This window comes from Piliocolobus tephrosceles, chromosome 7 (assembly GCF_002776525.5).
Source record: "Piliocolobus tephrosceles isolate RC106 chromosome 7, ASM277652v3, whole genome shotgun sequence".
Taxonomy (NCBI): Eukaryota; Metazoa; Chordata; class Mammalia; order Primates; family Cercopithecidae; genus Piliocolobus; species Piliocolobus tephrosceles.
The window spans coordinates 135,620,383-135,641,596 of record NC_045440.1 but is presented as its reverse complement, the minus strand read 5'-3'; the positions used below and the strand labels follow the sequence as shown (position 1 = coordinate 135,641,596).

General features: G+C 44.9%; 1 protein-coding gene across 1 annotated transcript in view; it reads left to right on the top strand.

Annotated features, from left to right (window-relative positions):
- OC90 (otoconin 90) overlaps positions 1–21,214 on the top strand; it is a 34,926-nt gene that overhangs the window by 7,069 nt on the left and 6,643 nt on the right. Inside the window, exons 3-12 of the mRNA XM_023223738.3 lie at positions 6,371–6,436; positions 7,764–7,820; positions 10,545–10,719; positions 11,086–11,198; positions 13,131–13,259; positions 13,420–13,461; positions 14,763–14,813; positions 17,393–17,446; positions 19,062–19,187; positions 20,165–20,336. Of these exons, the coding sequence (XP_023079506.2) occupies positions 6,371–6,436; positions 7,764–7,820; positions 10,545–10,719; positions 11,086–11,198; positions 13,131–13,259; positions 13,420–13,461; positions 14,763–14,813; positions 17,393–17,446; positions 19,062–19,187; positions 20,165–20,336 (985 nt within the window). The remainder of the gene's footprint in view (positions 1–6,370; positions 6,437–7,763; positions 7,821–10,544; positions 10,720–11,085; positions 11,199–13,130; positions 13,260–13,419; positions 13,462–14,762; positions 14,814–17,392; positions 17,447–19,061; positions 19,188–20,164; positions 20,337–21,214) is intronic.

The window sequence follows — 21,214 nt, the reverse complement described above, 5'->3', positions numbered from 1 at the left end:
AAAGTCTGCATTTTACAGGCCACAGTCCCCTCAAAGCCTGTAGTTCTCAGGCAGGAGGGAATTCCCTGTTCATGGGAACCATTCCAAGAACCTGGCAAAGGGAATACGTGGCTGGCACTGGAACCTGAGAAATGCGTGGTCAGCTCCCACCCCTGCCCCTAGACGGAGGAGCACTGGCCCTCCCAAGCAACCTTACAAAGCACCTTCCTTTCACCTTCAAACCAAAATCAGCCTGTTTTGTTTAGTCCGCAAAATATTTTATTTTAAATTTGAGCCAAGAGTTTAAAATTGGAAGATTTTACCAAAATACTCAGATTCCAAAAAAATTTTTTGAAAAATAAAAATGGTGAGACTCTTTTCTCAAGCCCTGGTGCTGAGTCACAACTGCCTGTCTTGCTGTAACTTGGGTCTGTCTGGTTCTCCACAGTCCCCACCATTCCCTATTGCTTCCCAGCATTGGACTGCTACTTGTTTACATTATCTGCCCATCCCTGCAAAGATTTGGGTCTGCAGTCCTCGCTCTTAAGTTGGACCCCATTTCCCACATGTTACCGCCAAGAGTCCACATGTTACTTCATGTTATCTCTCGGTAAGATTTCATGTAATCTCACAATGTCCTATGATATAAACACACAAATAGTTATCCCCATTCTACAGATGAGAAGACTGGAATCAGAGAGATATAGAACTTTGCTCCTGGTCACAAAACCAAGAAGTTACTGAGCTGGAATGTGGATTTGCATTTGTTGTGCTCCAAAGCCCATGCTTTTTCTTCTGTGCCATGATACACATTAATGCCAAAGCTTCAAAAAAGGAAGGTCTCATTAGCCTAGGAATAATTGTAGAAGGTGTCCTTGAGCTTGGCTAAAGAGAAGGCAGGAATTGGATAGGAGTTAGATAGGGGAGTAAAGGATGCCTCAAAAAAGGAGAAGAGAGACAATAAAATTGGATGTAAGGACAAGTGTGAGGGCTGCAGGGAACAGCATAGCCAGAGGAGGGATAACAGTGCGAGCACTTGGCTGGGGGTCAGGAATCCCAGAGAGCAGTTCCCAGTCTGCCTTCAAGTTCTATCCAACAGTTTTCTCATCTCTAGAGTGGAGGCTGAATAGGATCATCTTTAGATCTCTTTAAACCCTGTTGGTTTTCCCTTCTTCAATGTGAATAACAAATGCAGACTGTTGAGATCGTCCATGAGCCTGGAATTATGCAGTTATATTATTAATATTATTATTATTATTTGAGACAGAGTTCCACTCTTGTTACCCAGGCTGGAGTGCAATGGCCTGATCTCAGCTCACAGCAACCTCCACCTCCCGGGCTCACGAAATTCTCCTGCCTCAGCCTCCTGGGTAGCTGGGATTACAGTCATGTGCCACCACACCCAGCTAATTTTGTACTTTTAGTAGAGATGGGGTTTTTCCATGTTGCTCAGGCTGGTCTTGAACTCCCGACCTCAGGTGATCTGCCTGCCTGGGCCTCCCAAAGTGCTGGGATTACAGGTGTGAGCACCGTGCCTGGCCTGTGCAGTTATATTATATACATTGAGTCATTTTGTGTTTGAGAGTATCTTGCCAGGCAGATACAATTGTCTCATTTTACAGAGGATCAAAGTGAGGCTCAACGTGGAAAGACCATGTGCCCGAAGCCTCACAGCCCGCATGTAGGAAAGTGAGGCTTCTAACCTGGTCTCCTGATATATTGAGTGTCTGTTTCCATCCACTGCAGCCTCTCAGAATCCTTAAGCCAGAGGTAGCTTCAGTGAGTTTCGTGAACATCCCTGGGATCTTAATTAGAGGTAGGACATGTCCCATGTCCCAGGAAGAGGCTTATGTTACTAGAACATGAGTGACAGTTTCCAAAGTTACCCACCCCTAGTGAGCAAGTCTTCATGGATCATGCATTCTTATGACTCCACCGTCACTGTGCCTCCTTAGAACCTTCCACAGCTTCCCCCCGGGAGGTCTTCAAGGTCCACATCATTGATAGCCTCCTCCCTTTGCAGTCTTCTTTCCTGCCAGCCTGCCCTACCCACAGCCAACTGCTTCCAGACTCTTCGGCTTTTGCTCCTGTTGACCCTTTACTTAGAAAGCCTCTGTAATGATTCAGTGAGGTAAGGCTTATTACTTCCATTCTATCCAACAGAAAAATGAGGCTTTGAGAGTTAAGTGACTTGTTAGGGTGACACAATGGTAGAGGTAAGGTTTTAAGTCAGGCCTGTTGGACGAAAAACCCTTATAATGCAGTCATATCTTATGTGAATTTGAATCATATAGAGGTGAGATGGTGCAATAGAAAACGCTAATGGCACATCAATTTATACAAATAATTCAAAATAATGGATACTGGCACCCATCTTAACAGTCCAAAGATGGCAGCTGAAGAAGTTATCATCTGTGATACGTTACAGCCATGTCACAGGGCCATGGTGACAGGTAATTGTTCATTAAATGGTTTGGCTTGAGCTCATGCTGAGAAATGCAACCTCAAACCAATAACTTGGGAATGGAAGTTGTGAAGAAGATTATACAGCTAAAAAATCTATGGAAAGGGCTGTCCATCCTCAGGTATGTCAGGCTATTAATTGAGAGCATTTTACAAAATACTATCAATGTTCTGAAAGAACAAAAAGCTGCTTTAAAGCAGGCACACTTTTACATCTTCAGAGAATGAAAGGGTGGGAGAACAGAAAAAAATGCTACTATCATGGCTATAAGATCAACACTCCTTCCTGCTCCCTAATATCCTTCTAAATAATACGTTATGCATTCATACATCCTGACCTGGAGCCCTTTACTCTGCACGTATCCACTGTGAAAACATAAAGGATGCAAGTTTTGAATTGCATGAGATCTTCCGGCACGTAGCTGGTTGGACTGGGTCTTTTTCCAGGCTTGATCACTAGACTGGGCTGCTTCCCCAAGAGCCTTGATTACTCATTAAGAAGCTGGAGATCTTAGAGAATCACAGAAGGTTTGGAGCACTGGAGTGGTAGGAGACAAACTTAGGTCTGCAAGATTTGGTAACATTGACACAAAAAAGTGTTGTAAAGGTGGAAGGAAATGACATCAGAAGGCATGCTACAGGCGCTTAAAGGTTATGCCAGTTATTTGTTACTATTATCATTAACAACTTCTTACGTCGTCCCTTTCCCCTCTTCATTAATGCATGGGTTGCATTATTGGACATCACCTTCATCATCAACCTCATCATTTCACCATGGAATTATCTTGGGGGGCAAACTCATTATGGAATTATCTCTGGGAACACAGACACTTTTAGCAGGTGGGAGAGCAGCCTCCCAACCTACACACCCTGTGGGTGCCTCAGCGTCAGGCCCCCTGCAGGCAGGCCCTTTGGTGAGATGGGTCATGGGGAGTTGCAGCTGCCCTCCTGTAGACTGTGCCTCAGCCCTCCCTTGTGATGAAGTTGGCCAAACACTGATCCTTATTCACTTTCCTGCTGTGCTCTGTGGCTGTCGCAGGTGCCACCTCTCTACACCTCCGATATTTTACCTGTAAAAGACAGGGGAGTGGGGACAAAAGAGTCACCTTGAGACTTTCCAGATCAAAGGATGAGGACCCCAGTCATTCTGTCCATTCCCTTGATGATACTTTTGATGCTGATAGAAGAACAGCTAAGGTGCAGAGTGTGGCTAAGGGGGTAAGGGGTTTTGGAAGAAGTTGCATAGAGTCATTAGAGGACAAGGGTTTTTCCATCAGGAAAGATGGGAAAGAGACAAAAGCAAGGACTTAATGCTGTGAAAATGTGTGGCATATTTGGGAAACCACAGCGGGTTAAGTGCAGCTGGGACTACGCTCGCCTTGGTCTCCATACTCCAACCATCCCGAATTGCTCTCAGTTCCTTCTGCATGCCCTGGGTCCTGGGCCTTTACAATGGTTTTCCATTTATGAATAAAAGCTTGCTTTAAAAGAAAAATGTATTTACACTTTTTGAAGTGAGGTGGCTTATTTAAAACAATTTTTCCCACTGACATATTTGAAAGTTTTTCTTTTCAATTCTGTCAAATTTAGCTTAGTCTGTCCATGCTGTTATAACAAAATCCTACAGACTGGGTAATTTGTAAAGAACAGAATTTTACTTCTAACAGTTTTGGAGGCAGGAAAGTCTCAGATCGAGGCACCAAATGATTCAGTGTCTGGTGAGGGCCTTCTCGTTTCATTCTCACATGGCAGAAGGGATGAGTGCTATGTCCTCACATGAAAGAAGCGCGGAAGGACAAACGGACCTAGCTATTTTCCTCCAGCCTTTTTAGAGGGATGCTACTCTCATGTATGAATGCAAAGCCCTCATAGCCTAATCACCTCTCAAAGGCCCCAATTTCTAACACCATCACCTTGAGGTTTAAGTACTAAGATATAAATTTTAGAGAAACACATACATTCAAACCATAGCAGGGTACATTGACAACGGTGAATAATGCATAGATGATCATTTTATAATTCTAATTTTTAAATGTTTACTGTTTCACAATTTTTATAACGTATTTTTGTTCATTCTAATCAGCACTTTACCATAGTTTCCCATTTACAAATAAAAGTTTCCTTTAAAAATAAAAATACTTACCTTTTTAAAAGCAACGTGGCTTTTTTTTTTTTTTAAATCTCACACTGACAGATTTAAAATTGTCTCTTTTCAATTACGTCAAAATTAGCTTTATGTATTTTGGATCATGTTATTATGCGCATGCAAACTTAGAGTCACTGGAACTCTCAGATGACACAAACTTTTTATAATTGGAAAGTAAATAAAATTATCCTCTAATAAAACAAAAAAAAAGTGAGTTGACTTAAAATGTTGCATTAAGAAATGTTATTATGTGCATACAAATTTAGAGTCACTGTAACTCCCAGATGAAATAAACCTTTTTATAATTGAAAAATAAATCAAATTCTCCTTTAAAAAAAAAGTGAGTTGACTTAAAAATATGTGTTAAGAAATAATAGTAGAGGCAATAGGCTAGTGACTGAAGTTTGAGGAACCTTGTAAGGATGGTATATTGGTAGTGCCAGTCCTGGTACTGGTAGCCAGGACAAGCACCCACTGTTGTTATTCCTCTCACCAGTGGTGGTTTTGTCTCCACTAGGAAGGACTGGGTGAGTCTCAGTGACTCTTTCAGTTATGTGTTGTGGAAACTCCAAAGGAATGAGTTTTATCAGAGGAAACTGTGTATGGAAGGATTTCCTACTGGTATCTGTGGCTAAGGCCAGAGATCTTGCTAAATATACAGCACAGAACAATCTTGCTAAATATCAATGCACAGGACAATCCCTAGCAACAGAAAATTTCACAGCCCAAAATGTCAATAATGTGAAGCTGAGAAACTTGCTCTAAGCCAAGCAAGGCCAACTCAGACGCCACCTGGGGGCATCTTCCTGAACAGATTTAATCTAACATGCTTCTGTGAAGGATGGCCCTTTGCAACTTTCAGATTGATAGGGCTTCCACACAGTGTCAGATGGACAGTGCTGACTCCATAACTCTCAACTTGACGAAGAAAGACAAAACTCTTTTGGCCATTTCCAACTACTTACAAGCTTTATATTGCTGGGGAAAGAAAATACGAGCAGGCTCTCAGAGCTTTTAGGGAACAAATTTGTGTTCAACCTGGGATTCCAGCTCCCATATATTTGTCCCATTCGCCCAGGCTGCATCTTCACACCCCCAGCATAATGAAGTGCTGGCTGAAGGTGCTGGTTGTATTTGGGTACTGGTAGTACTAGGACACTATTGTTATTATAACGCTAAGCAACATTTCTCAAGGTGAGGTTTCAGGACAATCCGCTTCAAAACTAGTTGGGGACTTGCTAAAATTGCTTCTTTCTGAGTCCCAGTCCACAGTGGCTGAATCAAACTTGAGTGAGAGCATAGGAATCAGAATGTTTACGGAGTCTGCATCCCAGGTGATTCCGATGCTGATAGTCTGGGGAAAACCCTTATCCTCTATTATTATATAAACTCCTTGGAGGTTGGGGCTATTTTTCATGTATTTACTTCTTTCCACCAGGGCTTTATGTCAAGAAAGTCCAAAACAAACCTGCAATCTAAATAAAACAGGATGTTTCATACACAAAGATGGCTTCAAGATAAGTCTCCAAACCTCTCCATCCCCAACCAGAATGCCACTGTTAAGGCTTACCAGTATAAGACACCAGGGCTACCCCAGCCATCCTCTTATTTCCTTCAGGAACTACCTCCTAATCTGGTGCGTAGCAGGCTCTAGGAAATATGCATGGAATTGACTTTATGTGAATTTCCATTGTTTTCCTGACTGTCACCTTCTGGCCTTAGTCCAGTAAGTGAAGGGTATCAGTGTTTGTGCTTACCCTACTTTCTTTTCCTTATTTATAGGGGGCCATCCTCTGGACACCCCACACCTTCCACAGGAGCTGCCTCCAGGACTCCCAAACAATATCAGTAAGGATTCTTGGAACTTTCCTTAGGAGAGAGTATAAAGTTGTCTAGCATATTGGCAGAGAAAATGACCCCTTCTGAATACACCTTAGAGCCACTCACTGCTGTGGCATTTGTAAGTAAAGGGATTGAAGTGGGACTCAAAACATCTCCCCAACAACCTCCCCTGGTGTCTGACCCCCCGCTTTGTCTCTCAGGTGAGACAAAGTCTAAACATTTCTGCCAAAGACAAAGGTCAGCTGAAAAGGGAAACCAGGAGAAGGCAGGAAATGGGCTGATGTGAAGGTTATATATTAACTGTATCTTAGCTTCAGATTGAGCTCTGAGCTTCCAAGAAGGCAAGACCAAGAGGGATAAATGATATATTGCTTGCTCTGGTTGTAAAAAAGGAGGATCCATATTTATTTCCCGGGGAAGTGAAAATTTTCTCAGCGATAGTTTATAAACACTTCTCAGGTGGGTCCCTGAAGGTGGGCATGGTTGAAGACCATAATGCAGAGTGAATTCGTTGGTGATGTCAGCCCTGAATCAAGCATTGATTTCCACCCTTTCAGAGCAGTGAGTTGGCTCAACCAAATTATTCATGCGTGAGTCCATACATGCAAAGTAATCAGTCCCATTCAGATGCAAATGACAAGTGGCCTCTCTCCAAATGGCATAACTTCTAGAGGAAGTGCAATGCCCACCAGGAGGCCTTCTTTAATTAGACATTAAGACTCACAGGCCACACTTTGCATTTAGAAGAATCGAAGCTAAGGAACACAGCATGCCCGCAGGCCATGGCAGCCAGTCCTCTTCAGCAAGAGTAGCGCACACAGCAATCTACACAGCAGTTATCTGGGGATCCCAGAAAACAAACAGCTCAGGTTCAAGAGAATGGGACTTACATGGAGCAGCTGTATGACCAGCCCCAGCTTAGAAGCTTCATTCTCCATAGGAATCAGTATATCTAGTAATGACTTCATGGGTATAATTTCTAGGACACCCAGTAGGATGACCATTTATAAGAGTCATCACACTGAATAAGACCCAATATGATGATTTCCTACCAGGTATTTATAGTTCACCCATAATTCCTACCAGTCCAGATATACCTTACCACCCAGGGGTCATTTGTACCACTGTGCAATGCTGCCCAGTAATGGAATTCACATTTCATCGCTATCAGGTTTCCATGGTAACCTGTGTTAGTAGAAAGCTAGCTTAGCCCAAGGTCAAATTTGTCTTCAGAGAATGAAGAAAGGTTTTATGTACACTTTACCTAGAGGGTGGACAGGGACGGGAAAAAACAAAAACCAAGACTCTCATTTGTTTTCTTTCTCACACTTAGATATCACATTCTTCAGTGGGATGTTTAAAAATGTGGAAAGTGTGACTGAAATTTTTGGTAAGTTAAGTCTAAAATTGCTTTTATCCACCAGAGGTCAGGGCATGTGTGGCAAATCTAAGGAAATTGCAAGGGCCTTGGTCTCAACCCTCGGAGCTCCCATGGCCTCCACAGCTACCTCCCAACAAGATGACCCAAGTTCTGACAAGAGTAGTGGTGTCTTTTATTGTAGGGTGAGCCACTGAGCTACCATGTGCCTTCCTATTCCTTACTTCATTAGTCGTGACTCACAACTCTCCAGGAGGGGAATGGTATCCCCATTTTATAGAAAAGGAAACTCAACCTGAGGGAGTTGAGCGACTTGCCCAAGACCACCCAACTAGAAGGGAGGAACTCTCCTTGGAGTCTAGAGCTTAGTCCTGTACATCAAAGTAGTTTTATTTTTCTTCCCTGACTAGTAAATATAAAGTTTAAGAATGTCAAAGTGTATCAAGTATCCCATTTGTCAACTGAAAATCTATTATGTGACGATCAGGACACTATGATGGTTCCTATCATCAATTACTAAAAGTACCAAAAAAATAAGACTATAATACGATTGACATGAACAAAGACACTCAGAATTACTTTGGGGTTGGGCCATGCTGGGCATAAGGCTGCACTTAAACTGTGTATATAACTTACACAGTGCAGGTGCCTTGTAAGTTTCTGAATGAAAATGCATGTTTACATAAATACACACATGCATAAAGCTTAGTGTTGCTTTTTCAATCAGCATAGAATTCTGTCTTTATTTTTCTAATTAGGCCTTGTGGGTACAAAACATGGGAAAGGAAGTTTGAGTGAGGTGGAACTGGTCCTCACAAACTACTCCTGATCCCCTTAGACTCTGTCTTGTGACCCCATGCATGTTAAATCAGTAGTGAAGGGTAACCCATGCAGCCCTCAAGGATCCTCTAGTCAGAAAGGTAGAGAACAGGGAGGAGAATGCCAGCTTTAGAGTTGGAAAGAGTTGATATGGTTTTCTTGCCAATTTTGTTTGCTGTATAATTTAGGGCAAATCATTATCCCTGGTTGATGCCTTGGGCATGTCTTTGGCCTTCAGTTTGTTTACTGTGAAATGTAAAGCAAGTTTATTTATTATGAATTGGCAGTGACAGAAAGCATCTGCCTTACAGGGTTAACAGGAGGCCTATGGGACAACAGACAAAGCAAATACTTTCCAATGCATTACAACTCCGCCAGGCTGCACTATTGTGCTAGTGAAAGCACTTAGTGCAGCTTCTGACACCTAATGGGTGCTCAAAAGTTGTGAATGTCTGTACCACATTTCTTCCCATATTGGCTTATAGTTTTTTTTATAGTGTCATCACTATATCGTTTAGGATCCATTCCGTGAACTAATAGTGACTCAAATAATAAAGACATGTGTACAACATTTTCTTTATCCAATGCACTGTTGATGAGAACCTAGGTTGATTCCATGTCTTTGCTATTGTGAATGGTGCTGCAATGAACATACAGATGCATGTGTCTTTTTGACAGAATGAACTATTTTTCTTTGGGAATATACCTAGTAGCAGAATTCCTGGGTCAAATAGTAGTTCTATTTTAGGTTATTTGAGAAATCTCCAAATTGCTTTTCACAGTAGCTGACCTAGTTTACATTCCCACCAACCAGTGTATAAGCAATCCCTTTTCTTTGCAGCCTGGCCAACATCTGTTGTTTTCTGATTTTTTAATAATCACCATTTTGACTGGTGTGAGATGGGGTCTCGTTATAGTTTGGATTTGCATTTAGCATAGAGGGAGTTTGAGGCCATTATCCTAAGTGACTTAATATAAGAACAGAAATACAAATACCACATATTCTCACTTATAAATGGGAGCTAAGCATTAAACACACATGAACGTAAAGACGGGAACAATAGCCGCTGGGGATCACTAGTCAGGGAGAGAGGCTGTCATAGGCTGAAAAATCCCCAGTTGGGTACCGTGCTGCCTGGGTGAGGGGATTGTTGGGACCCTGAGCCTCGGTATCAATTTACCCATGTGACAAACCTGCCTGTGTATCCTTTAATCTGTAATAAAAGTTGATTTTTTTAAAAAAATAAATAACAACAAGAATAAAGACATTTCATTACCTCAAGTGGCGTGAAGTCACCAGGATGCATGCGGTAGCTCAACACAGGTATCAAAGACCCAGCAGGCTCTGTCTGTCTTGCTCCACTGCTACCCTGAGCATATTGGCTTTTCAACTGTAGACTTGGGCCCTCCTGATTGTAATGTGGTTGCTGCAGCTCCAGCTAGCACATCCTCATCCACATTCAAGGTAGAAAAAAAGGTGTCAATCAAAGGGATCTTCCTACATGCCTTTATTCTTAGTTAGAAAAGAAATATTTCCCAGACGACACTTACAGACTTTCCCTTAAGGTTTTTTGGCCAAATCTGGGTCACATGCATAACCATAGACCAATCAGTTGGTGACATGGGATTACCATGACCAGCCGAGAATGATTATGAAATACCCTCAGGAACTTAGGGAAAAGGCTCACCTTCCTTAAGAACTTACTAGTTTTGTTAGTAAGGAAGAAGGGATAAAATGCTGTGAGATAGAAAACCAGCAGGGATGATGGCTTAGTCTAAAACAGTCTTATTACATAGTAGGTGCTTACTAGGTTGATACGGCATCATCAGCCTGAGGTATAGGAAGTCCATGGGTCAGGGACTTCCTCCTAGATCTAGTTCCCAGTGCTCATCAGGCCCTGTCCCCCACCCCCACAGATTGCCTGGGCCCCCACTTCACCTGGCTGCAGGCTGTCTTCACCAATTTCCCCGTGCTGATCCAGTTCGTCAATGGTATGAAGTGTGTGGCTGGTCTCTGCCCCCGAGACTTTGAAGACTATGGCTGCGCCTGCAGGTTTGAGATGGAAGGGCTGCCTGTGGATGAATCTGACAGGTAAGTGAGTTCCACAGGTGAGCAAGACCAAAAGGTGAGCTCACGGGAGGTCTGGTTGATACCTTGGCAAAAGCACAAATACGGAAAAGCCCCTGGACTTGGGACTCAGGAAAGGGTTTAATTCTACTACCTACTAGTTGGGTGACACATCTTTACATGGCAATGTTATCTGTGATCAGCTCTCGCTCTAGAAAGTTATTAAGATCCTATGTTATGTCTGTTACGCAAAACTTCATTTTAGTGCACTGAATATTCAAAATAGACCACTGCCAGGATCCATCCAGAGACACAGAGAGATCATGAGCTGCCTGCCCTCCCTCACTCTAACCCGCACTCTCACCCTGCCTCTTCCCTGCCTTCCTGTAGCTGCTGCTTCCAGCACCGCAGGTGCTATGAGGAGGCCGCTGAGATGGACTGTCTCCAAGACCCTGCCAAGCTGAGCACAGAGGTCGATTGTGTCGGCAAGAAGATCATATGTGGTAAGCATCGCCAGGTGTCCCAGGGGCCTGGGCCCAGAAATGACAGTCCAGGGACCCCAAGCCTGGACCAGGCTGAGGGCGTTGTGATCCTCCCACATCATCATCACCATTGGCAGCATCGTTGGCAGCACTTAGAGCCCCACGAGGGCTGGATCAGTGGCATCTGTATCTTTCATGGAGTAGATGCACAATAAATGTTTTTGAGTTGAAATATTAGCTGATCAGCAAATTATTTGATTTATAATTTTATACTTGTACAACTCTGAGACCTTGGGAAGGGCAAATTGTTTGCTGCTTACACATTGTGTAACGTTGCAGAATTATTTAACTCCTCTGACCCTCAAAAAGGGGAGGAGAAACCTACGTCAGAGATTAGTTGTGAAAATCAAATTACACACTGCTTGTGAAATGGTTAGCACAGGGACTGGCATATGTTAAGAACTCAGAGATGGACATGGAGGTGGAAGTAGTGATATGTGAATAAGGCTTGCGATGGTGGTTACCAGTAAGAATCAGAAACACATAGGTTCAAATCTCAGCTCCCACCTTATTTACTGTGTGACCCCAGGAATTTTATTTCATGTCTCTAAGCAACCCTGGCAGAGGTAGAATATGCAAAGACATGGAGGGAAAACAGAACACAGCATGTAGGGGGTCCTATATTAGAGCCATACTTTATGTGTGTTTATTACGTGCCGTAGGCTTATACACAGAAACTCTGATCTTTCTTACAACCCTATTTAGATAGGGGCATTGTTTGCAGCTTAAGTAACTTACCCAAAGCCACACAGCTGCAAAGAGGCAAAGTCAAGGTTTGAATCCTGATCTGACTAACACTCAAGTCTATATAACATGGACTGGCTGGAGTATGCAGCATCAAGGAGGAATTGAGGGGAGGAGGTGGGTGTGAACCAGCAGGTGAGAGGCACAGTGAACCCAGAAAACATGATTCATTCATCCACTCAACATATATGTATTGTGCACCTATACCAATGCAAGACAGTCTTCTGTGTTGGGGATAGCTTGACCTTCTGGAATGTCCTCACCATTGTCAGACACTGAAGCTATCCAAAACAAAGTGTATAGTATGTTAGAGAGGGACAAGAGCTGTGGGGGAAAATGAATCAGGGCAAAGGCCTGTGGAGGGAAAGCGGGGTTCTCTATAAATGGGAAGGTCAAGAAAAGCCTCCCTGAGATGACGAGAGTTGAGGATGACCTAAAGAATGGGTGAGAAGGCATCCTTGCAGATATATGGAAGAGGAGCAAAGCAGACAGAGGAACAGCTCATGGACCAGCCCTGAGGCTTGAGATGCCTGGTGTGATTGAGAAATAGGGGAGAAGTGAGACACAGATGGGTTGATGAAGAGGGAGTGGAAGAGGATGTGACCTGAGAAGGAATAGGGGCTGTGGGTGGGGGGACCAATTATGTGACATTTTCTAGGTGACAATGAGACTTGTAGGTTGAGGTGGGAAGACCCTGGAAGGTTCTGAACAGAATAAAGGCATGGTTAGACCTGAGTTTCTAAAGGATTGTTCTGATTGTTCTGACTCCTGGATGACAGTAGATTGAGCAGCAGGGCAGAAACAGGGGGGTGTAGTTGGGACGCCACTACCATGACCAGGCACGAGACAACAGGGCCTCTGCCCAATGTGGCAGAGTGGAGGCGTGGAGATGTGGTCAGACTCCATGTTGAAAGTGGAGCCAGTGGAATTGCTTGCTGCCCTGGATGCAAGTGTGAGAGAAGAGGAGTGGGTATGGGCCTGGTTTCGGTCTACACACCTAAAGAGATAGAACTGACATGAATGAGGTGGAGATTGCAAGGGGAGTGGGGTTTTGGCGGGGGAGATGGGGAATTCAGTCTTGGATCTTGCATTACCTCTTGGGATTCCAGGTGAGATCTTTCCAACCAGCTGTGCTCTTGCTCTGTGCAGAGTCCAGGGACCACTGTGAGCACCTGCTGTGTACCTGTGATAAGGCTGCCATAGAGTGCTTGGCTCGGTCCAGCCTCAACTCTTCCCTGAACCTTCTGGACACCTCCTTCTGCCTGGCTCAGACTCCAGGTAGGAAGAACCTGGCTGCATCAGCCGTGGGGTTGAGGATGTGGACAGGAGCTGGTTTGGAACCAGTCATTGGTGCATGTCTCTAGGTGCCAAGTGCAGCATCTTCAAACCTTCCCTGAACCCACTGCTCTCAACAGACTTTCCAATGTTTTCTTTTCAGAGACAACCATCAAGGAAGAGTTGACAACACTTCTGCCCAGAGGTAAGGCCTCCCAGGGTTGCTGGCTCTTGAACCACAAGGGCCCAGATGCTGATGGGAGCTGATGGGAGCTGGCAGATACACCTCCTCCACCAGGCCTGCCTCACTGGAGCTGGAGTGACTGTGACACTGGAAGTGATCCTGCCTTCCCTGGCTAGGAGATGTGCTACTTCTGATATACCCAATTCAAATGCCCAACATCAAATGGCCCCAGTGCAAACTCAGCCCCGTACTGTGTGAACAGGTGTGAATTTATTCCAGTGTGGCTGTAGATCCCAAGTTCATTCTCTCCCCTTTCTCACTCTGTAGTCAGAGCCCTGGTATGTAGTGTGACTGGGACAGGACGTAGTGCTTAGGTGGAGTGAGGTCCCTCCTAGCTAAGTAAGCTCCTGGCTGCCACAGTTTCCCAGGAGCAGACCCACTACCTCCTCCTCTCTCTTCCTCCCCTTTCTCCACGCACTCTCCAGAACTTGCAGCAAAAGGGGCAGCCTGGGTCCAACAGAGGCTTTTTGAAGGGGAGGCTGCTTTTCACATGTTTCTTTTCAGAAGAGGGTAGGTGCTTAATAACTGTCCACTGAACCAAGCAAGTTATGATTCCTAATCTAAAATATGGATCTTGCCAAAAATGGGAGTCAGGTTTATGCCTGCCACTCCTTGTTCACCAGTTTCTATGATCTCTCAGTTCCAACACCTTTAGGCATCTGGGGATGAGAAGTCCAAGGTACACCTTGGCAGAGCATCCCTCCTCTCCTGGGGTTGGAGTCTCTCTCCCAGAACTAGTCATGCAGTGTTTGGTGTTTGTTAAAGAGAAAGCAGGTATGTGTGTGTGTGCATGAGTGTATGTGGATGTGTGCATGGGCATGTATGTGGTGTGCACGTGTGTACTTGAGTGTGTGTGAGTGTGAATGCACGTGCATGAGTGTGTGCATATGTGCATGTCGTATCTCTATGTATCTTCTGAGTCCAGCACTCTTTTTATCCTCAACACCTCTGCCTCCCTTTGGAACAGAGGTCTCCTCAAGCTGCGATATCTTTGAGGTTTTCAGTTCTTTCGTTGCCTTCAGCCAGGATCTGAACCTGAACCCAGCTGTGGCTGTGCTCCCTTCTGAGCTGGGTTCTTGCGGGACACACCATGTTCTGGGAGGAGCAGCAGGGGCAAGTGACTCCTAAGACAGGATGAACAACTCTTCTTAGCAACCCTTTTCTCAGCCCCTTTACTCTCTTGGGCCAGCAATCCCCAGCCTGTGCTAGGTTTTGACACTGTGTTGCATTAGTCACTGCTACTGGGAGCTCTCTCTTTCCAGTGGTTCCTGTGGAGCCCACAGACACCAGCCTGACAGCCCTTTCGGGAGAAGGTGAGTCAAAAGGAACTGGTGTGGAACCCAAAGACACGCAATGAGAGTGGGGAGGTGCTATACACTTTTAAACAACCAGATCTCACAAGAACTCACTGTCATGAGAACAGCATCAAAGGGATGGTGTTAAACTATTCATGAGAAATCCACCCCCGTGATCCAATCACCTCCCACCATGCCCCACCTCCAACATTGGGGATTACATTTCAACATGAGATTTGGGTGGGGACACACATCCAAACTGTCTCAGTTAATATTTTAGGCTTTGTGAGCCACAGGGTCTCTGTCACAGTTGCTCAGCTCTGCTACTGTAGCACAAAAGCAGGCACAGACAACCCCTAAATTAATGCAAGTGGCTGTGTTCCAATAAAACTTTATTTACAAACCAGACTGAGAGCCGGTCTATCATTCACTAATCCCTGAAAGGGGATGATTACCCCTATCCTTTAGAGTGGCACAAGGATTAAGTGAGAGCGAGCATGGGGAGACTCTAGATCAGTATCTTCTCCCAGATGTGGCTATAAAAAACAGCACACACTATCAAATCATAGGCTGGATACTGGACAGCTTGCTTAAAATACATAATCTCATTTAATGCTTATACATCCCTATGGAATGATAGCTACAACTTCCATTTTAAGGCAGGTGATTGAGATTTAGAGATGAATTGTCTAAGACACAGAGCTGAGTGGCAAAGCTGTGGTTGAGACTTTTTCCTTCTAAACCCTCTCTTAAGCTGCCTTCCCACAGGGATCTGTTCCAAGCCTCAGGGAAGTAATGGCCCTTCACCCCTGAAGATAGCATTTGCCGGTCTTTGTGCCTAAACACAGGCCTGGCTCTAGTCTGGCCCCTTTCCTACTGAATTGAGACCTTGCTGAACACCATTGTGCAGCCATATGCCCTGATCAGATTACCCTAAGCCTCCTCTCTTCCATCCTTAGCCCCCAAATCTGTTTCCTCTGTTTGGCTTTGGGACCTAGCTGAACCCATCATTAAAGTTGGGTGATTTCTTTTCACAGTGGCTGCAGAGACTGAGGCGGACAGACTGACCACTCTCTCAAAGACAAGTAAGCAGAGGAGAATTTGGAAAAGGACAGCCTGGAATCCAGTGGAGAACTATTTCAAATATCTAAATATCTGTGCTCAGTCCTGTGACCACTTCTCAATGGAACCTGAAAGAAATATTATTATACCCATTTTACAGAATACGTAGGAAACTGAGGCTCAGGAAGAATACAAGTTGAGAGTCACTCAGCAAGTAACTTGCTGGGCTGTTCTCCAAGCCCAGACTTTAGGCTGTCAGACTGTTTCCTTTCCTTTATACAATAGCGGCTCTTAGAGAACACTATCTTTCCTAAAAATATCTAGGCCAAAATTTCATCAGCAGAGTTAACCTAACTGATGTGTTAGAAACCATGGATCCTTTATTAATAAGCACAAATAGATGATAATTATTTACCAATTACTTAGAATGAATAGGTAAGTAAATGGGTTCTTTGGTTAACGAGCAGTGACCTTGTTGAGGGCCTCTGATGTGCCAGCATATCATTCCCAAGCCCCTTACAAACATCCTCTGAGTTAGTCTTCCCTGGCCTATCCTCATTTTACAGATAAACAAGAAGCTCTGAGAAGTAGCGTCATTTGCCCAGGGTAGTTCAGCTTGGTAGTCCTTTCGTTCTGAGTCTATAGGTTTTGCTTTTGAATAGAACAATCTGTCCCAGTTTAGAATGGTCCAGAATCTCCCTCTTTCATGGAGCAATTGTGTCCCCATCAGTCAACTTCAAAGCCTGGTTTTCATAGAACACTAGCATAGTCTTGATCTTTGAACACATTAAACTTAGGGTAGTTTCTGTCTTTCCAAGAACTTTTGAGTCACCATCTCTAACATTTTTGTGTGTGACACAGCCAGAAATGAAATAGTCTGCCTAGTGGTTAAGCATACCAACTTCAACCAGGCTGCCTGGGTTTGTAGCCACCTCCTAGCTCTGTGACCTTGGAAAAGGGACCCAATTTTTCTGTGTGTCTCCTTTCTCATCTCTGAATGAGGGTGAGCATAGAACCAACTCAAGGGGTTGTTGTAAGTTAATACAAGAAGCCCTTGCTGCCATACCTAGCATGTAGTAGGAGCTTGATAACTCAAGTAACAATAACAACAAATTCAGTTTACAGAGAAAATGAGGCTCAGTGCTTTTCCTGGAGTCACATAGCAAACAACTTCAACCACGCAGTTCTGCTGTCTCTGTACTGCAATGCTCCTCTGTTCCAAAATGTACTTTTCAGTTTTTCTCCAAATTCTAAAGAAGCTGTCATTCCCAAAGTATTTGCACAAACTCACTTGCTTCCAGCCTGACAAGCTGCGGCTGCATTTGCCAGCAAGCCTGTATCTGGGAGTTCCCTTTGGCTCAGCAGCAGCCCGGGTCTCACCAGCTCTCCTAGAAAACCTCATGGTAGGAGGTTGGCCAGGGGCAGAGTGAAGAGCACATGGCAGCCTGTGTGCAGTGGGTGGGAAGCGCCTCTGGAAACCCAGGTGGGACAGGCTGGGGTGGATGCTCATGCTGTCTCTCTTCTTTGGGGAACAGAAGCAGGCCAAGATCAGGAAGGAGTGGGAGCTGCTAGGGCTACGTCCCTTCCAGGTAAGCATACAGGGCTCTGCCTGCCTATGTTCATGCCACATTTATGTCCTTTGTCCTTGACACATTCATGACATCAACTGGGTTCCAAATGAGATGCACTGTGACCTTGTTGGCATGGGAGATGACAAGGCAAGAATCAGAGGCATTTATTCCCCAAATGGGGCAGCTGGCCCAGGCAGGATGATTAACACCAAATGCCCTGATCTAAAGAGAGTGAGGGGATCTGAAATTAGATTAGCACCAATAATCCAGAAAGTTCTTCCTCAGGAGGTGAGGGCTACTGGCTATTCAGACTCAGCACAGAGAAGACACTGGGCTCTGGCAGCTCCTTTGGCTTGTAGAACGTTCTAGCTGGAGAGTCTTAATCCTGGATTAGATGTATGGTTATTTTCTCATTCACTGAGCAGTTCTGATAGCTACTACTGACTATTTCCTAAATGCTAGGCATTTAGCTACAAGGATTATTCAAACACCAAAAGAAGTATTATTAGCATAATTTTACGAATGGAGACATTAAGATTTAGAGAGGTGAAGTGATTTGCCCAGGGTTGTACACCTAGTATGTAGCTAAGCTGAAACTCAAACTCAGATCTCTTTAACACTAACTCATGAACTCTTTCCACTGACTAGGTGAGTTTCCAACGTGGAGAACATGATAGAAAGAAACCAGATAACTTGCTTCTATTTGTGGGATTGTGGAACTGGGCAGGATGCTAAACCCTGGAGACTGAGGTTACACACAGGGCTTTAGTCTCACAGGAACTGGAGTTGAGTAAGAGGAAGCAGATGACCAGATGCATGAAGCAAACCAATATGGTGGATTTGGGGGAAAGACTGCAATCCAGCGGGCACAAACATGCCAGACCTTACCCAGTACTCTGGAAACTGAGCCTGGGTCAGCAGATTGGTGGGGCTGAGCCTGCTACTGTTCCCTTCGCTGTACTGGGAAGGCTGGAGATTTGGTCTGTGGACGGGAGACTTTGCTGCCTCCAGCTAAGAGGGCAGGTGAGACTGACACATCAGAGCAAAGGGAGATCCAGAGAGAGTGCCAGGCAGGTGGTAAGAGATGTGTTGGTGAGGAAGGTAGGGCCGGGTCACAAGCAAGTCTTGCAGACCACAGGAAGGACCTTGCACTAGATTCTGCAAATAATGGGAAGCTGTTGCTGCACTTGAACGAGGAAATAAGGGCTTCCAGGAGTGGTTTTGCTTGCCCACCTTGTTGTGTACCATGAGTTGCCTTGATTTCTCCACCAGTTTCTTTACCTCTTCACTTGCTGTGAGCGCCATAATGCCCCTTCACTGGGCAGGCATGTGATATTAAACGTGACACAAACACAAGCCTGGGAACCTCTGCAGTCCTCCTCCCTGGGATGTCATCCAGGTGGTCTAGCACAGGCTCCCAACAGTGTTAAGGCTGTTGTAGAAAATTTGGACATTCTCATGTAGAATTCATGGATCCCTAAGAATCTGCCTGGATATCTGCAAACCCAGTTTGAGGAACACTCTCCTAACGCTATGGTGTTCTATCTGTTTGCATTTGGTTTTCATGTGTCCATCTGCAAATCTCTCCTGGAGCCACTTTTTAAATCCGAACCATGAAGTTTTTCATTTTCAGGATCTGCAGAGACAGTTGCAACAAGGGTTACAGCTAAAGTTGTAACCCTTGTCCCTGCTGGCATTAAATCTCTGGGGCTGGCAGTGTCATCTGTTGAAAATGGCCCTGAGGAGACAACTGAAAAAGGTGAGCAGAAGCAGTGCTTGTCCTCCCCACTGCTGAGATCTTTTGGTTAGGCTATGAAGAATCACTGCAGGCCACCTTTTCACACTGTGACCTTCTCATGGGGGTGTGACTAGAAGACATAACCCCCCTGACTGGATAAGAACCTTGAGGTTCAGAGGAGATGTAAGCTGCCTGTAGCCACTCAGTCACTGGGAAGCTGAGCCTGGGGGAGGAGCCACAGTCTTCTGAGCCCCTGACCTCGAGCTGCCACCACTCTTACTGGCCCAGAGGGAAAGAGTTTCACATCGTCCGCACCGTGCTTTATTGGAAAGAATTAAGCACTTGGGTTTTGATCATTTTCCTCCTTTGTCTCTCCTCCCTCTGATGCCTTGAAAAAGCCTCTGCACCTGCAAGGAGGCCACAGCCTGTTGGGCCCACAGAGGAGGGGCTTTGTTAGTATCTGAGTATGGCTTCCATGGTGTCTAATGCAGAGCTATGGAGAAAGCTGCATTTGAGATTCGTGGACAGAGGAGGAAGGATAGAAGGAGGAGAAATAGAGACAGAGAAAGAGAGAGGAATGGGGAGATGGAGAGGCAGAGGAGAGAAAGGCAAGCCCAACCAGGTGTGCTAACCTGATGCCACCAGAAAGCATAAGATTTCAGCTGGGATGCTCCCAGGATGCCAGGTCTACTCAGTAATAAGACATGGCCCCAAAGAGCATCTTGGGTCCTGAGAAGTCTCCATCCCTTAGGGAGATTTAATAAGGAGCGTTAGAAGCCTAGAGAGAAAAGACTTGCTCTCTGAAAGACAATGCATCCCAAGCAGGGGATGAGCCTTAACAGCTTTCCCAGAAGAATGGTGAGCCAAGGAGTAGGACATGGGGTTCCTTCGCAAGAACCTAGAGTTGTCCACACACAAATCGGAAGCTCACATGGCCTTCCTCTTGCAATGGCTGCCCCGACAGTCCTTGCTCTCCGGACAATTCCTGTTCCTTTCAGCCTGTGACAGATTCACTTTCCTGCACCTGGGAAGTGGGGACAACATGCAGGTGATGCCACAGCTTGGAGAGATGCTCTTTTGTCTGACATCCCGGTGCCCAGAGGAATTTGAGTCTTATGGCTGTTACTGTGGACAAGAAGGAAGAGGCGAGCCAAGGGATGACCTGGACAGGTATGGAGAGCCAGCGGTGACAGCTCTAGTGTAGTAGTACTGATGCTGTCTGCACCAGGGAGTGGTGACAGCTCTCCTGGACACCAGGCTGCACCTTGGGCCTCACTAAAAGCTTGGTGCACACCGCTGCTCACTCAGGAGGCTCTTCAGCATTATAGGCGCATTCTCCTGGTGAGCAGCTGAGACTCAGGGACTGACTTGTTTGAGGTCGTTCACCTTGGAAAAGGCAGAGCCAGAAAGATCCACATCTTTTGATCTGGGGGCCTAGAGCCCTTTCAGTACTTTGACAAATACTGCCCAGCTACCCTAAGAGGGCCAATCTACAAATAACCTTCAAATGACCCCAAGTCCACCTATTTAGCAATAACCAACATGTGGAATTAAGGTCTCCACTTGGTTTTTCCTGCAGAAGGCCACATTAAAATCAGCCTTTTAAGTGTAACTTCTCTCAACACCTTTTAAATATAACTGCTAATTTTCACATCTACCACTTGAAAGAATTTTCATTGACCTCATGTACTCATTAATGTATTCATTCATTTAAATGTGCATTCAATCCATACTGCTTGAGCTTTTGCTCTGTGCCAGCCACTATGCTAGGTGGCAGAGATGCAACAATGATTTCACCCTCACAGAGCAAAATAAAACAAACTACTTTTGCCCAGTAGAAGCTTATTTGGTGAAAGAGATGGACAATTAAACAAAAGTACTATCCAATATAATAAATACAGTAGGGTAAACAGAGGACACCACGGAGGACTTAACCTGAGTTTAAGGAATTTTCTCAAAGTAGTGTTGATCAAATTTTTTTTTTTTTTTTTTTTTTTTTTTTTTTTTTTTTGAGACGGAGTCTTGCTCTGTCGCCCAGGCTGGAGTGC